The 21,191-nt window shown below is 41.8% G+C and overlaps 1 protein-coding gene across 1 annotated transcript in view; it reads right to left on the bottom strand.

Moving 5' to 3' along the window:
• Positions 1-19,610, bottom strand: part of adgra2 (adhesion G protein-coupled receptor A2) — a 39,708-nt gene extending 20,098 nt beyond the window's left edge. The window contains exons 1-2 of the mRNA XM_085475021.1: positions 18,580-19,610; positions 615-686 (exon numbers count right to left, since the gene is read on the bottom strand). Of these exons, the coding sequence (XP_085331147.1) occupies positions 615-686; positions 18,580-18,869 (362 nt within the window). The 5' untranslated portion in view covers positions 18,870-19,610. The remainder of the gene's footprint in view (positions 1-614; positions 687-18,579) is intronic.
• Between the last annotated feature and the right edge of the window lie 1,581 nt (positions 19,611-21,191).

Here is a 21,191-nt window from a genome sequence, read left to right as displayed (position 1 = left end):
CAGGGTTGTATTTGTTTTCGTAATATCGTGGTCTGGACCAAGGTGGTGGATCGTCTTACAGGCCGTGCAATTATAGCCATGTGTCACCACTGGCAGTTCCAACTATAGTTCCTTTCCCGTTTGTCACCAGTGGCGCTGTGCATCGCCTCAAATTCGTAAGAAAATATTTCATCTCTCACTTGTCTCACACCCCATTCATAGAGAGATTACGATGCCGCTAAGGAGGGCCAGACTGTCTGCAAGCCACAGGCAAAGCTGCCAACATGCAGCTCCTGCCAGAGATCTCCCTTATCTTGTCATGTGGAGTGGGGCTTTACTGATAATGGAGGAGTGAAGTGTAATTATGTGAAGTTTTCAACATAAGTCTGTGATAGCCAGTCTGAGTGTATCATCCTCCCTTCTGGAATGAAGCCCGTGATCGGATAGATGGGCCATAGCTGCTCAGATCTGCTCAGATCTCTCTGATACCTTGTCTGTATGTCTCCACAAGGCCCGGGCCAGAGACAAGCCAGAAATCAGCTCACACATAAATCCAGTGGAAACAATACACATGACATTAGACCACCCGCAGAAGCACAGTATTTAATAAAGGACGATGAGAAAAGGATACTCACAATTTATCCAAGGCATAAAGTCCAAGGAAGGATCCGTTTCTCAGAACTCGGATTTTGTTGTGGCTCAGTATCCTGTAAATAAAAAAAATGGAAACAAATCAAATCACACGGTTGTTAAAAATAGGTTGAAAAAAAAACATGAGGAATAGAAATAGAATAGAAACATAAATTAGGAGGAGGAAAAAAGCCAAAGAAAATGTCCATTCAGTGCTGCAGTCACATGAGAGATTAGCATTAGCATTACCTAAAGATGTTTCAAATAAATGATAAGACAGAAGGGCATCAAGACAGAGGTTGCAATCTTGATAATCATTTATAAGTTATTGTTTTTTAAGATCAAAGGGATGTCTTTCCATATCAAACAAATGGCGGCACATGCCACGGTAATTAGCTCTTTCCCCGCTGGCAAATCACTTGGCCTTTGGAGTTCTTATCAGTGCACAGAGCAAAATGCTAGAGGGCAGAGTGGAAGTGAGGCTGAGATCTCTCGGTTTGACAGGGAAATGCAAAAATATAAGGCAATAGGCCAAGGCTGCTTTAGAAGTTGCATAGACTTATACTCTGCCCCTAGTTTCAGTGACAATATACTTGTGAGAGTTAAGTAAATAGGACACTACATGCAGAAGCCTGTTGGCTTAGCTTATTCACAACAGTAGAAGCATGATAGGGAAAATTTCTAGTCTGAGGCATGGATCATGGAAAGTGCAGCAAGTTAATTGTCTTCTTTATAGAGAAAAAAAAGCTACAACAAAATAGTTACTTTTTAATAAAAACAACTTTATTTGTATGACATTTGTCAAAACACAGAGTCCTTCACAGTTTGAATAAAAGCCACACATTAAAGATAATGTCTGAAGATACAGACACATAATCAACCATACGATCATTCATCACACACATACATGCAAATAGTTGCAAACTATGTCCAAAAATAAAGAGGACAATTAATAAAGAGGCGATTAAGGAAAAGCTAACCTGTATAAATGAGTGTTAGCCAGAGAAAGGAAGAGAAACGCATCATGAGAATTTATTAACTTAAAACACCATGAAAGTTTTGTAGCAGATAAGGGTTGAAACAAATCTGCTACTGTATTGAATTACAGTCACAGCGCCATTTTTTCCAATTCAGGAAGAATGACATTTTTATAGTGCACAAAAAGTTCAAGAGGAGGTCTGGGTGGAGAACTGGTGCACAAAAACACCAGTGGTCAAGATTGATAGCACTTTATTCTCCATACGCAGCACATTACTGTCACCATAATCACAATTATGATGGAGCTACACCATCCATCTATCCATCTATCCTCTTCTGCTTATCCTTATCAGGATCGCCGGGGGGGGGGGGGGGGGGGGGGTGTCCTATCCCGGCTAACCAAGGTTGTTATAGTTAACTAAAAATTAACTAAAAAGTAGAATTTTGAAAATAAAATTAAGACTAACTAAAATTAGAGAAATCTAGAGAACATATTGTTTGTTTAAGTATCTGTTAGTAAAAAATGTATTACAGCTAATGAGGCTTTAATGGACTACCTGTACTGATTTTCCTGAATACTGCCTCTGATATATGCCCTCCGTATAACAACTATAATTAAAAAGACGACAATAAACACTGAAACTAATGAAATCATAACACTTTCAAACAATAGAAACTAAACTTAAACAAGAAAATACACAACCATAATCACTCGGATTCAGACACCTGTCTATATCCTTCTCAGCGTGGGCTCAGGGTACAGCCAGGACCCTGCCCTGGAGACAGGCTGCCATCATTAACACACCCTTTAGTCTCACGTCATTATTGCCCCTGCCACACAGCTTTTAATGGGCTGTTTGTGACATTAAGTGTGTTCTTAATTGAGAGAGTGAAGTTGTGTGTGTGCGGCTTTAAGAGAGGGAGCTCACTGTGAAGCGTCCGTTAGATTTACAGCAGCAGTGCACAGCCCCCCGTTTCCTGCCACATCAATAAAAACACTGCCTTCAGCTCCGCGCCTTCCAGCCCGCTTAATGACCGGATTTAATCGTCCAATCTCAGTATACAAGCATGAGCTGGCCCGACTCACTTCTTCCCTCCTGTAACAGTTAAAAGTGTCGAAAGCCAGCATTGCAAAATGGAAACGTAGGGAGTAAATCATCTTTTGCTACAGCTACATCGTGGACTCTTCAGCCAATATCTTGCGACAATTATCAGCAAAATTTCAAAAGCAAAGAAAACACATTTTCAAGCTGTGCTGCAATCAAGACACTAAAAATGATAACGACTGGAATACTGAAAGTAAAGCCTCTCCCACCATTTTTGACGTCATCCCAAATCTGAGCTCCCCCCCCCCCCCAACCCTTTCCAAGATTTGGAAAAAATACAAACATGTCATGTTCACAAATTCCCACTGAACTCCTCAAAATAAATCATTATTATTAAGGCAGAGAGAGGATGTTAGACGAGAGCAATCCTCTTGTGGTGTAGCCTGGATTTGAACCCGTGACTCCTGGGCCTTGAGGTCTCTTGCTCGACTTTTGGGCACAAAATCTCTCCTATAAATGGATGCAGGCCCAGGATGAAAGTTACAGAAGATCCGGAACTGCCTGAATAATTCAGTGCAGATAGGAGAGGAGAAAGTCACATCTGGCAAAGAAACAAGCCATTTAATTCAACACAGACAGCTGAGATACAGATAGTTCCTTTTGGACTTTGCTTATTAAGCAGAAAACTATTAGTCAGGGAATAATGCACATTTGTTTCTGGTGTGCTCCGAAGGCCCACATGTGCACATCGCTGCAAGCCTACAGGAACAAAACACCTCCTTTCATATAATCACACACTGAGTTAATATGCATTCTCCAAACCTGCACAGATTTATTTATTTGTGTGTTGCATTCAGGTCTAAACCCAGCACACATTCCACACACGGTATTTCAATTATCTCGCTAAAACTTGAAAGCTGACTTTCGCAAATAAACAGCGCACACAAAATGAGCTAACCGAATTCCTCCCATAAGCAACAAAAGGCGCAGATTTCCAGGAACGCAGGGGAGTTGTGTGGCCTAGACACTGCTGTATAATCCCTAAAGCCTGATGTTTGGAGCACAGTTGTAGTGGAGGGCATTGTTCTTTTATAAACAATACAAAGAGTACAACTCTGAGAAAGAGAGAGAAGCAGAACTCTGTAAACAGACAGAAATAGTCAGCGCTCCCATCAGGCTAAACAGGAAACCCAGCCAATTAGCTGTTTATTCAGAACCCGGTTTGAGAGGTCAGGGGTTGCAGAGAGAGCACTTCCTGGAAAGTCATCAGACAGATGGAGCAGGGTCCGGACACAGGTGACAGCTGAGGCAAACGAGGGTCCATCGCTTCATCACTGTAGGTTAACAGAGCTTTACAAACAAAGAAGATAAGCAGCTTCTACTAGGAGGCCTAATGTCTGCTCAGCACACAGTATTGCTACTGAGGCTTAACTGCACATTTCTGCCAGATCTGTCTGTAAGTGACAGATCAGATGGCAGATTGATTTAATCTTCTTCTGTTTTCAAGACCTATTCGCATGGCACGTCAGTGCGCTAACTCAGTCCAGACTACGGTATGGTATCTTTCATTCACTTAACCCTTTCAGAGCACAGAGGCCTAAATTAGATGGGCTAATTGAATCCATCTAATTCATGCAACCAAAGGAAAAAGAGAAAGAGAGGGAAAGCAGGGCCACATGTCAGGCCCCAGGGATCTTGTTTAACCATTTCGCATAATTCATTTACATTAGGATCAAAAAGAAAGAGGTCATATGAAAAGCACCAGGTCAAACAGAGTTACCAGCTTCTCTTCTAGCAGTTCTCACTCAGCAGAAGGGTTAAACACCACATGTATAGCAACAACTTGACGTCACGGTTTTCTTTAATATAAAACATAAAAACACATATGGATGTATTCTTGGTTTTTCACAAACTTATCCCCAAAGAGATCAAGTAAACTAATATTCTTAAGAAAAAAAACCTTTTAATAAGTGAGCTCGATTCTCAAGTAAATTTCTGTAAACATTACATCTTTAAAAATGCCAAATTATGTATTATTTAAATCTTTGACATCATGCAAAAACAAAAAATCCCCTACCTGCAAAAACCTTCTCTCCAGAAGTTCAGTGGCAAAAAATGTGTAAATTTACGCATCGAATCACACTTGACTTTTTAGCTTCCATTGCCACAGCTCCGTGTTAGATCAGGCTTCTTATGCTGCATGATGGTGTGTAAAAAAAGTAGAACTATACAAAGCATCTTGTCTAGCAGACCACAGCAGCTCCTCCCTGCATCATGCCACTCACTTTGTTGGTTTGCTCAATTTGCTTACTAAACCCACAAAGCCTTTGAGGGCCACACGGGAGCAATGACAGCACGTCACAAATCGTATTTGATTTACTTCCACTCCCCACCCCCCAACTCTTAACTACATAGCTGTCTCATTGGTAACACGCTGCCCTGAGCCTGGAGGATAAGGCCTGATCTGTGCGGGTGCTTACGCACCTTTGTCTTCTGTATTCTGTATACTTTCTAAAGCTGATTTTGGGCCGTCGTTTGGTTGAACACAGGCGATAAAAAAAAGATACATCCCTCTATTATCTGTCCTAACCACAGCAAGAATGCTGTAAACTCAAACACAACAGGATGTCCTGTTTGCTTTTTGGTGTCAGTATCATCCCACCTTCATCCTCTCATCCTGCTTCTTTGCCAAATGCACTTTAAACTTTTTCTTTATTTTTTTGGGTGGGGAAGGATACACAGGAAATGCTCTAGCCTGGTTTGGCATGTAGTCCTGAACATAAATGAGCAGTACTTAAGTAAAAAGCCCCGATTTCAATTGGCTCCTAAATATTTAGGCATGCTGGACTCAGACAGTGAGCTCTGTGTAGCTGCAGGCTTCTACAGCAAACCACAAGCAGAAAAAGAGTCTTAAGCAAGGATTTATATTTAATAAGAATTCATCTCCAGGCTAAGCTCCTAGAGCTCATTATGTATGTAGTACACTTCACGTTCTGTGAATAATAGTATGGTTTTCTTTCATACTGACTACAGATTCATTCTTCTTCAGCAGATCCAGTCTTTACAACACCTGAAGCTGCAGCAGTCTCACCAATGATGAAACAACGGGAGCGCTTGAAAGATGCGATCGATCTAGCACTCCGAGGCCAAAAGAGACGGAGGTGTTCAGGTTCAGCGTAATAAAGAGTAAAAACAACCCAAAGCACCACTGTGTAAACATCAATTAACTTTGGATTGGTCTCTTACGCTCGAGGACCACACGCGGGGTGAGAGACAAGAACCCTTGAAAGAGATTGGTAACGTGGCAAAACTCCGGTCGTAATTCAGAGACCAATGGGAGCCAGATAATGAGACTAACTGTAAATGAGAGTCTCAGAGCATCATTACTGAATTAAGTCTGGTTTAATTAGCCGATTTGATAATGCACATGCTGGTTTGTTTCACATAAATAAAATTTAATAAGAATTTAACCGTGAGGGAGCTGAACTCTGCTGAAAGTGGTGCAATTACCCACTTTTAGATTACAAGAGGCCAGCTTTGTGTGAGCTCTTTCATTTGTGTCTTATAGCTGAGCTGCAAAACCAGTGCTGATTTATTTTACTGCATTTTCCCCTTTAGCTTTCCATTTGAGCAGCTTTTTCTAGCCAAAGGTGCATTTCAAGAATATGTGCCATTCACAGAGGAGAACTAAGTGGACATGGCAGCACTTCTCTTCATATATACATCACACACATATCCCTCAGAGTAATGCAGACAGACGGGGTGGATCAACAAAATACTGCGGTTACACCAAAAGATGGATTAGAAAGTGCATTACCTAATTTAGCTTCCCAATCCCACTTACTCCATCCAAACACGGGCTCTAATGAATCAGACGCCATTACCCATCTACATTACACTGCTACTATGACGGGCTGGCAACTTGTGGAAGTTGTACCCCACCTCTCGCCCGCTGTCAGCTGGGATATGCTCCAGCACCCTCACAACCCTGAACCAAATAAGTGGTTTAAAAAAATGATGGAAGCATGCAGTGGATTACACTGCAATTTAAGCTCCCAAACCAGGAGAATCAAAATGATCCCTTCAGCTGCGGGCACGCCAGCGAGAAAGGATAACATCATCGGATGTGTCATAAGAGATGAGCTGTAAACTTTTAGAAAATGTTTCAGTGACAGACTGTGATGACTGTGATACTTTTACACCCACAGAAAAACATACACAACTTGCTAAGCTGAGATTCCTGTCTGGACAAACTTAGAGCCGTAATTAAAGCGGGCTGCCATTTATACATTCAGCGCTGTGATATGTGAGAAAGCCAATCTGGAAAACTTTTACTAACAGCAGCAATTAATCTTCCAGTCTTGCATGCAGAATGCAAGAGTGCGTCTATAAAAAAGCTATTTGCTAAATGAATGAATTGCCATGAAGTACTGCTGATGTTTGTTTAAGTGGAACACAATGTAGGCAATACAATTAAAAACAGCAGTCATTATTAATTATTTGAATTGATTTTTTAAAAAAATAAACCTGCAGTGACAGACAATAATAAGCATTTATACACCTGTACATATACACATAAGCTGTGAAGACATTCATTAGCAGCTGAGAATTGTGGGTAATGACATTTCGTGAGGTGTGTTAACAGCGAGGAATTATATAAGTATTAAGTATTAAAGTAAATGTAGATTATTTGTTTAGTGTCAGTTTAAGGAGATGTAAATGTTAATTCAGGGGATATTGAAATGCATCAGTATGTGTGAACTGCATTATTTTTTTCTGAGGGAATTATTTATTCTATGCTGTGAAAATATTCACATTTTCATTTGTAGGACTGCTGACAGTATGTGTGGTTATGGTTCACAGCCTGCATCAGAACTCTAACTTTAAGAAAAATCCTGTAAATTTTACAGTAAAATACTGGCAGCAGGGTTGGCAGCACTTTATTGTAAAATTTAAAGTGACCATACTGTAATTCTTTTTACATTTTTTTTACTGTATTTTTGAAATACAGCCTGCTTACTCTAAAATTGTGTATTTTTTTTTTACAGCAATCCATTGCAGTCCAGCTCTCTCCTCTAAGTCTCTTCCTTACTAACAGACACATTTTGTAGAAAGCAGAGGAGGAAAGTGGAGGGAGGAGGAATAAGAGCAGAGAGATCTCTCAGAGTGGGAGGCCAGTTGTGTCATCCTTGTTACAATAAGTGCTTTAAAAGAGGCTTCCAGATCGCACCGACTATTCAGCACATGGGTTATTCCTAATAGCTTAACCCTTTCAGACAGAGAGTCACCTAAGCCAGCAGTCCTGGGAGCCCCTTGCACCCTGAGCCTGTCCTAGGCAAGTCGCGGCACCAGATATAACAGAAAGACTAAATGCCCCTGAGCCCAACAGGCACTTAAACAGCAAATGCATGTCAAGATGTGAATGTGCCCATTGTGCCTGACCCACCAGTGGGCTCGCAGCAGCCACCAGGGAACGCTGCCAAGCTACAAGCCCCATTTACCGCCTGTCATGGAAAGGCACTTGCATGTAATTGCATGAAAAATATTTTTTATGAAATCATTTTGCAGACCCACATTGAGTAATTTAGTCATCAAACAGGGAGAAGAGGGTGAGAGCAGCCACATGAAGGAGTGGTACAGATTCCTGTCATTCATGTATATGACAAAATAGATGAATTTAATGATTTATGCCAATAATTTTCTTGCATTACTCAGTTTTGTTATCATATTTATGTCCCTCAAGGCCTAGCGTGGGGAGTGTGCTCCTGCATCTGATATGCTGAACCGCTTATTATAGAGTGTACTGCATTGTGCTTGGGTTAACATGCAGGGCCAAGCAGTTAGGCTTTGTGGTTTGTGGTGTGTGTGTGTGTGTGTCTATGTGCGTGCGCGCAGATTTATATGTACTAGTGTGTGACCTATAAGATTTATTTATATGGAAAGTGTGTATGTTTAACTCGATGGGTATGTGTGTGTGCGCGCGCATAAGTGGTCCAAAAACTACTAGTCTAAAATTAAAATCTGGGTTTTTTAAATGTCTCTAATTAGAGAGGGGAGGACTGGAGCCTATTTTGAGAGATGTGGCCATGCACGCCCTTCCCATATGTGTGCGCACAGGCTGACACACACACACACACACACACACACACACACACACACACACACACACACACACAATACACGATTTGGAGAGGAAGGTCTCCACTTCAAGTTGGTCTTATTAGACAATTCATCGAGTTCTGCTATCAGGAACTGTCTACCAAGAGCGCTTCAATATACAATTTATTAAAGCTGAGAAACCAGTGAACTCCAAAGACATAAACAAGTAGCTGCCACAAATATTAACAATCAGGGAACACAAGCTAAAATAAAACCGCCTTACTGTGAGGCTGCAATAAATTAGTGCAATATTTATAGTCAAAGACTCGTCAAGACAAACCAAACTGGAAAGTTTATGGCTGGAGTGCAGGAACACAATAGTCAGTTTAATCACTGTCTAAAGTGTTTTTACACTTTTAATGAGGCAATTTAGTGAATTTAGCCATTTGAGACAGTGAGTGGAATGTGGTGTATGCCTGTTAACATTGTCTCATTGTTCTGTTTCATAACCAGCCTCTGTTTTCTGATTCCCAGCAAAGACTGCTGGGAAATCAGGCCGCGTTTACAAAGGCTTGGCTAAAATCTTTTTGTCCCAGATACTGAGTGCCTTTAGAGGAATCTGTGAGAAGGTTGTTTTTCTTTTTTCATTTCTGTGCAGCAGTAATGCTTTCTCGAATGACAGTCAGGGCTCAATTCAGATTTACCAACGTTTCAACACCAGAGGATACCACAGTGTATTAAATAATCAAAAGGCATCTGTAATAAAAACTGGTAGACCACCATTCTTTCCGAAGGAACACACATTCATACTGTATCTTTAAACAGCGGTTAAGCCATCAAGAAGATTTTAATCAAGGGTTATTGCTTCATGTCACAACTTGTTCAGTCACTTTAAATGTAGCTCTAAACCAGATCGTATTCATAGACAGTGTAAGGATAAAACAATCCAAGCAACAGATGTTTAGTTTGTTGTGGCTCCGTGTAACAGCTTACTCAATAATACAATGGTTTTGAGTAACGATGAAGATGAGCTGCTGGTTGGTTTTATATACTTGAGTACCGTTGATAAAGATACAAAAACACACTATCAGTATCTCTTTTTTATTTAACAATTTGTTTCTTAGGAAAAAAAAATGTGGTCACATGACGTTACCTCGGGGACAAAGCTGGGGTTGTTATTTCCCACTACTTGCAGTATTTATCTTTCCATCTAAAGCCCCTTCCACATATAAAGCAATTTATTTGTTTTCCATCCCTGTGCTGCTGATAGGGGAGTGCAAGTGAACAATATAAGCTCTGGTTGCATCGGTAATCATAGTTTGTGCGTGCAACACCCTCAACTTCTGGGTGATCCACTTCTACCACATGGCGATTGCACAGGTCGCCCAGTGGAAGGCAAGCTGTCTCCCAACAATTGCCATACAACTCAGATCGACTGCAATCACTCTAGGACAGATTGGCAAAGGTTTACACCTATACTTGCCATGTAATTTATAAATTTACAATCTGTCATCTATCATCATACAGTCTGGTGAACTCCAACATCTGTCGACAGCAGTCTTTACTCTGCTATGGAGAGCTGCTGCAAGCTAATGAGAGCCTCCAACCTGATGAACTTTGAAATTCAGTTTAATTCAATTTCATTGTATTTATATGGCACCAAATCACAACAACAGGTGCTTATAAAAGACCCCTACAATTATCCAGAGGAAGGATTACCATATGCAGTTCATTCACAGTAAGAGAGCGGTGGATAAGCTGCTGATTGAACTGCTTATTTGTTTGTGACAATGTGGCATTTAAAAACATTTTCAGAGGAGCAACCTATCTGCATGTGTTTCCATTCAAGCACACTGACATGACTGACAAAAGGAAACCCAAAAGCTTTCCTTGACTTTAAATTCTGCCATATGTTCATTTAGTGTTAGTACACAGACTAATGCAGACTTTTAGCTCTTAATTGTTGTGCTTAAATCCAGATTGGTGATAAAATGGCACTAGCCATGTCCAAAGCCATGAAGCACTAAGTTCAGCCTCTTTGCTCGACACGTTACTGTTCTTGCACATTCGATACTTTCTGTAGTTGCTGTATAATTGTCCTGGTCAACCCACCCTCTAAAACTGAAAGTGTAAGCACATTATTCATACTGATGGATACAGTTACTTAGTATACTCTAAGTAATATAAAAGTATATGAAATTCAGAAGATGATTGCACTGCATTGCCATAGATTAGTTCAAAGACACACACATGCATGCACACACACACATACACTCACGCAAGCCACAGGCATTCCCACTACAGACACCCATTATCTCCGTCCCATGTGTTGTCGACCCGGAGCAGGAACTTTGGGGGCCGCTGTGGTCAGACACAGGGAGCGGGAAGTTAGCGCTGGCAAAGAAAAGCCAAAGTCAGGCATTTTTGGAGTAAGATAAGAAGAGAGCAGCGAGAAAGGAAAAACTAAAATAACAAAAAGCCACTTGGGGGTATGAGATTACTATGACAACACACCGCTGTTTTTGCCAAGTTTTGGAACACCGGGGCCATTTAATCAACAAACACAACAAGGTGATAAGTGAAATGCACATTCATCAAGCAAACGGGCGGGCAGCTGCAGTACACACAGTATGACAGCGAAGACTCCCTCTCTGCTTATGTTACCTTGAACTGCAAGGACTTAATAAAATACAAGGCTTGTGTGGCACTGGCAGGTGCTGCAGCTGCAGTAGAAAACTCGGAGTATCCAGTGTCAGGCCGTTGTTTGCTTTTTTGATTTATTGCTGACCACGGCCACACCTAACATGTGTGGAGGGGAGTCTGCTCCCCCTCGTCTCAACACCTTTCCCCACATAAATAAACTCTTCAGGAATGCCCAGCCAGCACGCTCTCTCTTTCCCTCTCTCTCTCTCTCTCCGTGAACTTTCCCTGATGATAAGATGTCATTCGGGATGTCTCGTAGTCACGCTCCTATCTGACAAACACTGACTCACAGAGCAATCATAAACCACCGACACATCTGCTGGCCCTTGGGTATCCAGCCTCCCATTTGCCACAAGTGAGAGGCTGATGATGTGACTCAGAAGATAGCACAGCGATTAAAGGCACACAGATTAATACTGTAGGCAGCCAATTATACTACTGAGGTGAGCTGGCTTTGAAAAAATAGACACTCAGAGGGCGTAGCAGATGTAGCAAATGATATCGGGCTTCATGATGGGCAGATAAACAGAGCCAAAAATGAAAAGACTCAAACCAGATGAATGTGGGGTTAACAAAAAGGCTTCTCCATCACTCCTTTTTAGAGGCAGACTGCTTAGATGCTGGTGTAGCATATTCTTGTAGGTGTAGATTATGCAGGATTAGTTCAGCCACTGCTAACACTAGTAATATTATAGAAAGAATTTTAATATATAAATCCTGTAAAATTCTAATAATTATGCTGGTTCAAATGGAGAAGGAGCAACCACAACAGTGTAACAGGGCGTGTGCCGTACATTTTGCTAGCAGCTGTGAACAAACTAAGAGACTGCTCATGAGGACATTTGATAGAGAAACTATACGTAAGTTAGTTAAACAAACATGGTGCAAAGAACACACAGACAGCAGTGTTTTGTACTACAAGTGGATGTTTTTTTAATAATAATAATCAGCACACACTTGGAGCCAATTCAGTATTCAAACTGTAAATCTGAATAAATTGAATTAATAATCTCTTTGAGTCATTAAGCTTTAGAAAGCTGTAATCGGGTACTGTGTTTCTCAACATGACAGAGTCATGATCAGCATCAAACAGCTACCTTTTAGACATTTTCTCTTTTTTTCTCATGAATAATTTAAAAAACAAATGAATAAGCTGAGTTGGTCATGTCGATGGTGTGTTTGCTGGCAGTGCCACTCAAGCACACCATCTACATGAGATGAAGACAAAATGTGGTTGTAGGAGTAGCTCAAAAATCAAGCTTTTATCTGCTTTCTTGCTAAGAGTTGAACTGGTAAAAGTTGGAAGGGAGAGCCAACTGTTTTATGCTGATGTGTTGTCTGTTAGCTGTGCAAGAATGACCTAACGTAAGTTTGTGCAGGACACTGGACAAAAATAATGTCAAAGTGACCTAGGTCACACAAAAAAATGTGACACTAAAGAGCAAAAACTAGTTTATCTCTGTATATGTGAACATAAAGTTTGCATCTCAAGTGATGCTGGTTTTAATGCAAAAATCATGCAAAAACATACTGTCTGAAGGAAGTAAATGGGCAGACATTCACTTCCATGATCCTCACTGATAAAAAATATTGTTGCCGTGGCTGAAATACTTTCATCTGAAACCCTTGACTGCCATTTAGCCACACTGACATACTGGGCTCAAGTTCAAGCACGCAGAGAGAGCAACTGCAGCTGTCTTGGATGGGGAGGGAGGGGGGACGATCACGCCAAGGATGGGCATGCTGCTGACCCTCACTCTGAGTATCTGAGCCCACTCGCTCAGGCTGGCATCCACTGAGCCACAGCCATCAGTCACTGACAATGATGACAAGAAAATACGCCAAAGGAGGAGCACAGCTTTGACTTGGGTACAAACCACAAGTTATGAAGCACCAGCACATTTGCACATGAGCTGCCACTGTACGTTCTCTTCATTTGTCTGTTATTCATTAAAACGCTAAAACAAAGACAGCTGCCCCCACGCTGCACTCATTTTTCTTTGGGTGTTTCAGGGCTATAGCATGAATCTGTAGGATACGTATACCAGTTAGCTAATGATACATATATATTGCTTGCTTCAACACAGATACCCCAAACTGGCATATTTGCATATGTCTGCCAGCTGGTTGTCTGTGAAACATCCTTTTTCAGATGAAAGATTGAATGAACTCTTCCTTCTGCTAAGTTGTGCTTCACAGCCTCCCACATTTTCATTATTATTAAAGCCATTTTTGTCCTGTTCCCTAATGCAGTAGTAGAACCTACAGTATGAAATCTTCTGAAACAGCCTTCACTTCATACAACAAGAATTCTGTGATCAGTTTACGAAGAAAGTCTGAAGATCCTGAAAACACTGAAATAGCCGATACCGAAAGATTACAGCTTCTTTAGTCAGCAGAGCTAAACTTTCAACATAATAAACAACATTTGGCTTTGGGACACAGGGGTTGATGAAATTATGCGTATGTGGATATTCCATTAAAATTATAATAACTTGTTAGTAATGAGCCCATCAATCATTGTGATTAATGGGCTCATTATGCAACAGTTGGCATCCATACTTTTCAGATCAAATTACATTATTATTGGAATAACAACCTGGATGGGTTTTTTTGGAGGGGGGGTTAACAAAAATGCCAGATTTGTTATTCCAATCGCATACATAAACAGTTAGCTAACTGGAATTTCGAACTCTACAGCTGGACCAATTTATCAACGGGCCAAAATTTTAGGCCACTATTAAATATTTTCTGATCTATTGATATTGCCATTTATAACAGCAAATGACAGAAAATGAAACAAGTAAAGAAGAGACAACAGAAACACCCTTCAGCCAGGAAGTTGCATAGTTTGCCCACCAGGGGGCACTCTGCAACATCCCTTTTGCCAACAAGTGTTTGGAACTACAAACAAAACAGAGTCAGGCAGAATCACTAAATACCTACACATAACAAATGGAAGTTTTTTTGCGTTTCAGGTGTCTGAAAGAAAAAAAATATCGGCCGATATATTGGATTTTTAAATCATCAAATATCGACATTAGTCTTAAAAAACATACTATAGCTGTCAGGCTGAAGTCTGACAGAAACAGTTCTGTTTAGTCCCTGGTATTGACAGGTATGTAAGAAAAGTGTGTTTACACTCCAAACCAGTTGAGAGAATGGAAACTATGAACTTTTGCTATAGAGGCATAAGAGACAGCTTCTGTTAGAGATGTAAGCCGTTTAGAGTAGGTACAGATGTTCCTCCCTCTGTCAATAGCCTCAGTATAGTCTTCTTAGCTTTACTGGGAGCGTCCTGTGTCACTGAGCCTTTCTCCTGCCAATTCACTCATTTTCTTTTAGGCTATTTGGGATGCATAAAACTGGGGATATACCAACATTGGTGCCCATGTTGTCCCTACGTCTTTCTATGAATTACTGTCGGGGTCGTTAGGCTGGAACAGACATGTGAACAATGTCACCTTGTTCAATGTGGCATCCCCAGCAGATGTTTGAATGACTCAGTCCTGCCCTATTAATTCAAACATGTCCAATAATGACTGATGACTGGTACTTGAATAGGTTCAGACCTGGCATTAACACTCTCACTGGGTCTAGCGCCACCCTAATGTATTCCACTCCTCACTTTTATGCATCACCTTTAAATCCATTTTCCAAACAGCTTTTCTGACTTTTACCAGTACTAGTAAGGCCTGTACCATTCTGACTGGCCAGGTGTGAAGCACAACTAAATAACCTAAGCTTGGGGCATGGAGAAGACTGTGTAGAGAAGCTGGTGCCTTCAGTGTCTAAGCTGTAGAGATCTGCAGTCTTTTTTGACACAGATGAGTTCTCTCAGTTCATCCAGCTGAATTATTATGACAGAAACATCCAATCTGCTCTTGATAAAAAAAACAATATGCCAGTTGCATTAGAAAATGTCTCAGATTTGAACCTCCCTTGGCATTATCACAGACGAGAATTATTTCTTTTAAGTAACCAAAAGTTATTCGATTTTGCAGCAAATGAAGAAAGACTGTTTGCACTTCGTCAAAACAAAGTCCCGCGTCCATGTATGTCCTTGAACGCGTTGCCAAGATATGACCTAACTTCCTTTTCAACAGCTTCATTGCCATGATGAATAAAAGCTTTTGAAAATGAGAAATCCATATAATATCTTGGTATGAAGATGATCTGGTCCAGTTCTGATGAAGATCGGAAACAACGGAGCCTGTGAAATTTTAGCAAACTTAAAACACAAACCAAAAAAATTGATATCATATGGATTTATCATAGATCTTATGAATATTGGGCATATTGTTTAAAAATTAACTCCAGCTCCAACCAGCTGCTTCAGCGGCAGTGGTGTTACCCAAAATTGTAGTTTTGCATAATTCCGCTAACAGGCAAAGACAAATGTAACATCCAAAATATTAGAGACACGAAGTAATGTATTAAAAGTGAAGCTATGTTGATGCATTTAGGAGCCCTGCCTCCTCCTCTTGTGTCTCAACTTGGAGCTAAAGATCTGTTAGTCAGGGGATGGGGAGTTTTCAGTCTCCAGGGGCACATCCCTCTGAACTGCCTGCCAAACTTCTCCTCTCTCCATCATTTTTCTTGCTCAGCTTTCTTTCTTTCCCCTTTGATTTCCTCGTCCCACTTCTTCTACTCCTCGTATTCGACCTTCTTCCCTCGCTCCGGCCTCTTTTTAACCTACACCGTCTTTTCCCACTTTCTCCTCAACAGAACTTTTCACTTTCACACCCTTATCTGTTTTACCCTCTCTTCCCTTTCCACTCCTCTTCCTCGCTCAGCGATCCACCTCCTCTGCAGCCGTGCATAATTAGGCCTAAACACAAGCCTGCTCAAGCTCACATCTGGAAGAAGTTTGGACATGGCAGTTTCCTACCAAGACGACTAAATATTTAGGTTGAGAGTTACTGCATGTGGATGAACTCATGATAGAGAGCGGGGGGAGGGGGGATGGAGATAAAGAGAAACGAATGAAAGTGGGACAAACGACTGGAGCTCGATGGAGAAGGCTGAGAATAAATTTATACACCATTAAACTACTGATAAGCATAAGTTTAAAGAAACGGCGATGTGTAAACGTGACACACACTGCAGTGTAAACAAACTCCAAACAGAGATACTGACGAGCCATAGGAGGAGGTGATAATATTGGGGGGGTCAGGGGGGTGGACTGTTTGCTGCTCCTTTATGGATGGCAGGAGCAACAAACAGCCAGCTAATAGTTTTAATAAACAAATCGCCGTCGGGTTTTCCCATGAGGCTCAGGGGCCTCAGCTGGAATGTTCACAGGGGCCAGCTGTTGTGAATTACACGTAGCAGCCAGCCCCGGAAGCCCAAGGCCTGGTGTCCTCCAGCCTTTGCCTGCTCAGCATGGAGGAGAGCATTCCTCCAGGCTGCCCCAGAGAGAGGGCAGCAGGGCCTGGCTCTCAAGCCCGCCGATTCTGGAGAGGAGGAAAAGTGATGTAGGGCATGGAAAAAGCTCCTATGCCGCACCTGGGATACTGTCTGCAGTTTCAGAGCGTCTGTGGAATGTCAGGAATAACACGAATACCCACACAACTTCTCGCATTCCACATCTGGAGCTAATGTCACGAGCAATAGTGGGAACGCAGGCGCTTGAAAAGACTCACCGAATCCTCAGGAAAACAAACTTTCTAGACACCGTCGTTCCCGGGATATAGAGAAAATGGTGGATTGCAAGCGGAATTGTTTTCACCTGGCAGAGAGCTTAATCAAAAAAGTGTCACAGAATGCAAAGCGCATGCACAAAACATCTTAACCAAAGTTAGGTGTGGGTATAGGAGATTATCTTAAGTCACCTCAACCACTGCCACCCGAGCCATTTCACCTCCTCCAGCTTTTCAGCAATGTGTTCCCCAGATGTTTATCCTGCCTTTAATAAGCAAGAAACATAAAGCCCTATAAATGGACTGCTGGCTGGCTTTAGCTCTCCTGGGCATAAATCCCCTCACTTTACCTCATATGCTTTCTCCAGTGGGGCAGTTGAACATGTTTTTCCCCCTGTGACGATGTGCACTTAGCATTTCTCCCGCTGGGTCAGAGTACAGAGACACTAACACACTGTGGGAATGAGCAATGTCTTCAAAAGACTGAGCAGCTGTGAAGAAAGTGGTGTGTTACTGTCCAAAGAAATGTGTCACTAATAGATCGGTAGGCCATCAGTCATGGGCAATAGTGTACTTTGGCCAGTGATGGTAGTGCTTTCAAGTTTGGTCCAAAACAGACCACACAAATAACTGCTTTATAATTACAAATATGCAACTATTCTGGGTCAGGATTAGTGCTGTCCAGCTCTCGCCAGATGTTTTTTTTCTTCCTCCCTTTTCAACGGAAGGAGATAGTGAGGCAGGGTGTTGCGGCATTTAAGGAGCCGCCCACCAGTAAAGCAAAGACTCAGACATAAAATACTTATAATTTGTTTCTGTTTATTCTAGTTCTGCGAGGCCAAGTCAGCTGGGCCATGTGCACGAGCGGCGGCGGCGGTGGAAGAAGAAGGAGCGAGCTGAAGACAGGGCGTCTAGCTGAGTCTAATTTAAAGCGACAGAGTTGTGTCAGAGAGGCAGGGCCAGATGATGGCTACAGTCAGCCCTATGCCCTCTCAACGCTTGTTTTAATGGTTTGCAGCATGGCAGCGTTCAGCCCAGCAGTTAAAGTAAATCAAGATGTAAGCGCCTAACCTGACAAGTCTTATTAACTCAGAAAGCCATTAATGTAGGTAAAACTAAGGTCAAGGGGTCATCGGTGTGTGGCTCCCAGAATACTTAAGCCTTAGATGATAATCACATTGGGAGTACTTTTTAAGAATGAACAACTAAAGGTGACTTCCCTAATCCTATAACATGGACATCCTGTGACTTCAACTTAATTTAACTATGGAAACAAGTTGTTTAAAAAGATTGGATAATATTTCCCCTCCAAAATGTTTAGGGGACATTCAGAAATACTATTATGAAAGCTGAGTGACACCAGAGAACAGAAATGAGGCCTAATTGTACCAGTGACACCAGTATGTCAGGCCCAGCCTTCAAAAATCCAGCCTTATGATAATAATACACTGTTAATTCGTCAGTTTGAATGTTACAGTGATGCTCAAAGTGTTCCAACTCACAGAGTGACGGTTCTGTTGGGCAGCAAGCCGGGATCCGGAAGTTCAGTCAGCTCCCCCTTGCTGCAGCTGACCCTGATCCCCACAGCCTGGACGCTGTGCAGTTTGGGGCGCTCTTCCGCGCAGCTGCAGCCACTGGTGGAGGCGAGCAGCCCCGGGCAAGCCTGGTAGAGCCTCGGCAACAGGAGCAGCATCAGTACCAGACGCCCCGGCAGCAGAGGGATGCCAACGCCGGGCGCAAACATTGTCCTTCGGCTGGATCTCACCTCAGCTGCACCCCAGCCTCCAATCATCCCATATCTGCAGCATGGAGCTTTCAGTGGGTGTAATGTGGGCGAGAAGAAAGTTGTAATAACAACAACAATAATAAAATCAGCTTTCAGGCCTTGAATGAATGGCAAGGTTAAAGGATCCGCTCAACAATGGACACTCGTCATCCGGTCATTCCAGAAATATTCAGCGCCGTTGATTTTTTCCCCAAGTGTCCCGTTATGTCATGGCAGCCCGGGCGCACAACTCCCTCTGGTCCAAACGCTTTTAATAAATCCAAGAGATGTGTCACCCTCCAAACGTCCACAACAGTTAGAAAAAAAGCGATCCAATATGTCTCTAAAAAGTTGATGGCTGTGTTAATTACCTTTAGAGAAGTGGGAGTGTCCAGATTACCGTTATCTCGCCTTCTGCGAACTTAATCCAGGGGTTGGTGAGATTGACGGCTGAGCAGTCACATCCACAGCCACGCTGTCGTTTATATGAACAAAAATTAATTCTCTTTTTCACTTGCTCGCATCTCTTGAAAGTTTCCCTCAGTGTTTTCCTCCAATCCCTAAGCTCACCGTTGCTTACTCTCATGCGCAACTTGAATTCAGTTTGAACTTGTTGGAAAAAAGAAACAAACAAAAAACAGCAACTTTTAGTTCGTTTAGAAGTGAGCTCGGAGCTGCGGTGTAATTCCCAGAATCTAGCGGTTTTGCTTGCTTGCCTCTGTCACACTCAAAAATCACTTGGTTACTACCCCAAGTGCGCCCATTCCGTCTTCGTCTGCGCCCTGGTCCCCGCGGTCCTAGCGCATCCGGATCTGCACAGAGCGAGACAGAGAGGAGGTTCCACATGTGACCGGGGAGGGGGTCAGGGCAACGACGACTCACGTTACACGCCTTCACAAAAAAAAAAGAAAAGAAAAAAAAACATACGGCCCATTAGGTTTAATATTATGGATATGAGTTTGCCTAAAACCCACAAATATTTCACCTATAAGCAAAACTGAAATAATTATCGAAATAATTAGGCCTAGTTATTAACTCAACTTTTGGCTTTTATCCCATTACAACAATAATACGTTCAATGATAAATTCATCAGAAAGGGAAACTGCTTTTGAAAATGTTGATCGGCCTGGGTGTAAAAGTCTGAAAGGTCTTGATTTCAGTGCCTGCCTGCACCGGGAGCCTAAAACTAAAATTATGAATGAATGTGGAAAGCCTTCATTGTATTGTGCCTTTGGAGCAGATCAAAGAGTTTTCATTCAATCGACGGGAAGCAGAGGAAGCAAAGACTTTTACAGATACGCTACGGCAAATGTGATATTGTTGCTGCAGAAAGAGTTATGATTAGAGTTATTGATCTTTAAAATGTAGACGTAGAGAATGGGGTGTCATATTGTAGATGATAACTTCTAGATTAATGGCATGTTTTCTTTTGTTTCCGTGGCTTCTCATAAATGCTGAAACTGGAGTGGCTGGCACAAAGAAGCTGTCAGGGCTCCAATACAGATAAGCTTTTTTCAGTCCTATTCTATCAAATTTTCACTGAATGTTCTTCCTCAATTATTCTGAGATAATAAAAAACATTAAATATTTTGTTGAAAGAACTATATATATATATAGAAATATATATATATTTATTTATTTTACAGAAACATTACATTTCTCCCCTAAAAGTAAAAGAATCCTTCCTCTGGCTCTGCTGCTCTTTTTTTCTCCCTGCGTGTATGGAAACTTCCCAAAATACAATATTTCAGTTTTAAAAATACCTTTTGATATACGAGAAGCTCAGTAGGATGGAAACCGTGGCGATTCAAATCTGGAGAGCATTTCAAAATATGAGAAGGTGAAGCAGGAAAGCTTTTGAAACGGGATTTTATGCAATTGGGCTTGACAACTATTCACCGACATATCCAAACTGCAGGCACCTCAGTCTGCAGCCAGCAGCCTGGTAGTATAAAAGCGCACTGTGCTCTGAACCACACAGTGGACCCCTGGTTTGTTATTCCTGTATATGATACTTTACGTCGGGAATGGGCTGAAAAAGCCGGTGCAATTATTGAAAGAAAGCACAAGGAGTAGATGGGCGCCTGTTCAGCAATGAAACAGAGGGCTGTTTATCCAAGCCGTTAAATAAGGCTTCAAGTACAACACCCCCGTCCAGCTCCACAAGGCCCAGATCGCTCTCATCTGGAGAGCACAGTTTCCATTTTAAAATGTCACGTCCCAAACTGCACATTACATCAAATTGTACTTAATGGCATCCAGACAAACTTTAATGTCGGTCCAACATTTTCTCTCTATGTACTCCACACGCTCTCCCCCTGCTCCTTATAGCTTAGCAAGCAAGTCTC

Source organism: Copadichromis virginalis, linkage group LG12 (genome assembly GCF_057382275.1).
Source record: "Copadichromis virginalis isolate Kocher_CV1m ecotype Utaka linkage group LG12, C_Virginalis_male_GT1.1, whole genome shotgun sequence".
NCBI lineage: Eukaryota > Metazoa > Chordata > Actinopteri > Cichliformes > Cichlidae > Copadichromis > Copadichromis virginalis.
The sequence above is the reverse complement of the archived record's forward strand: the minus strand, read 5'-3'. Positions and strand labels throughout refer to the sequence as shown.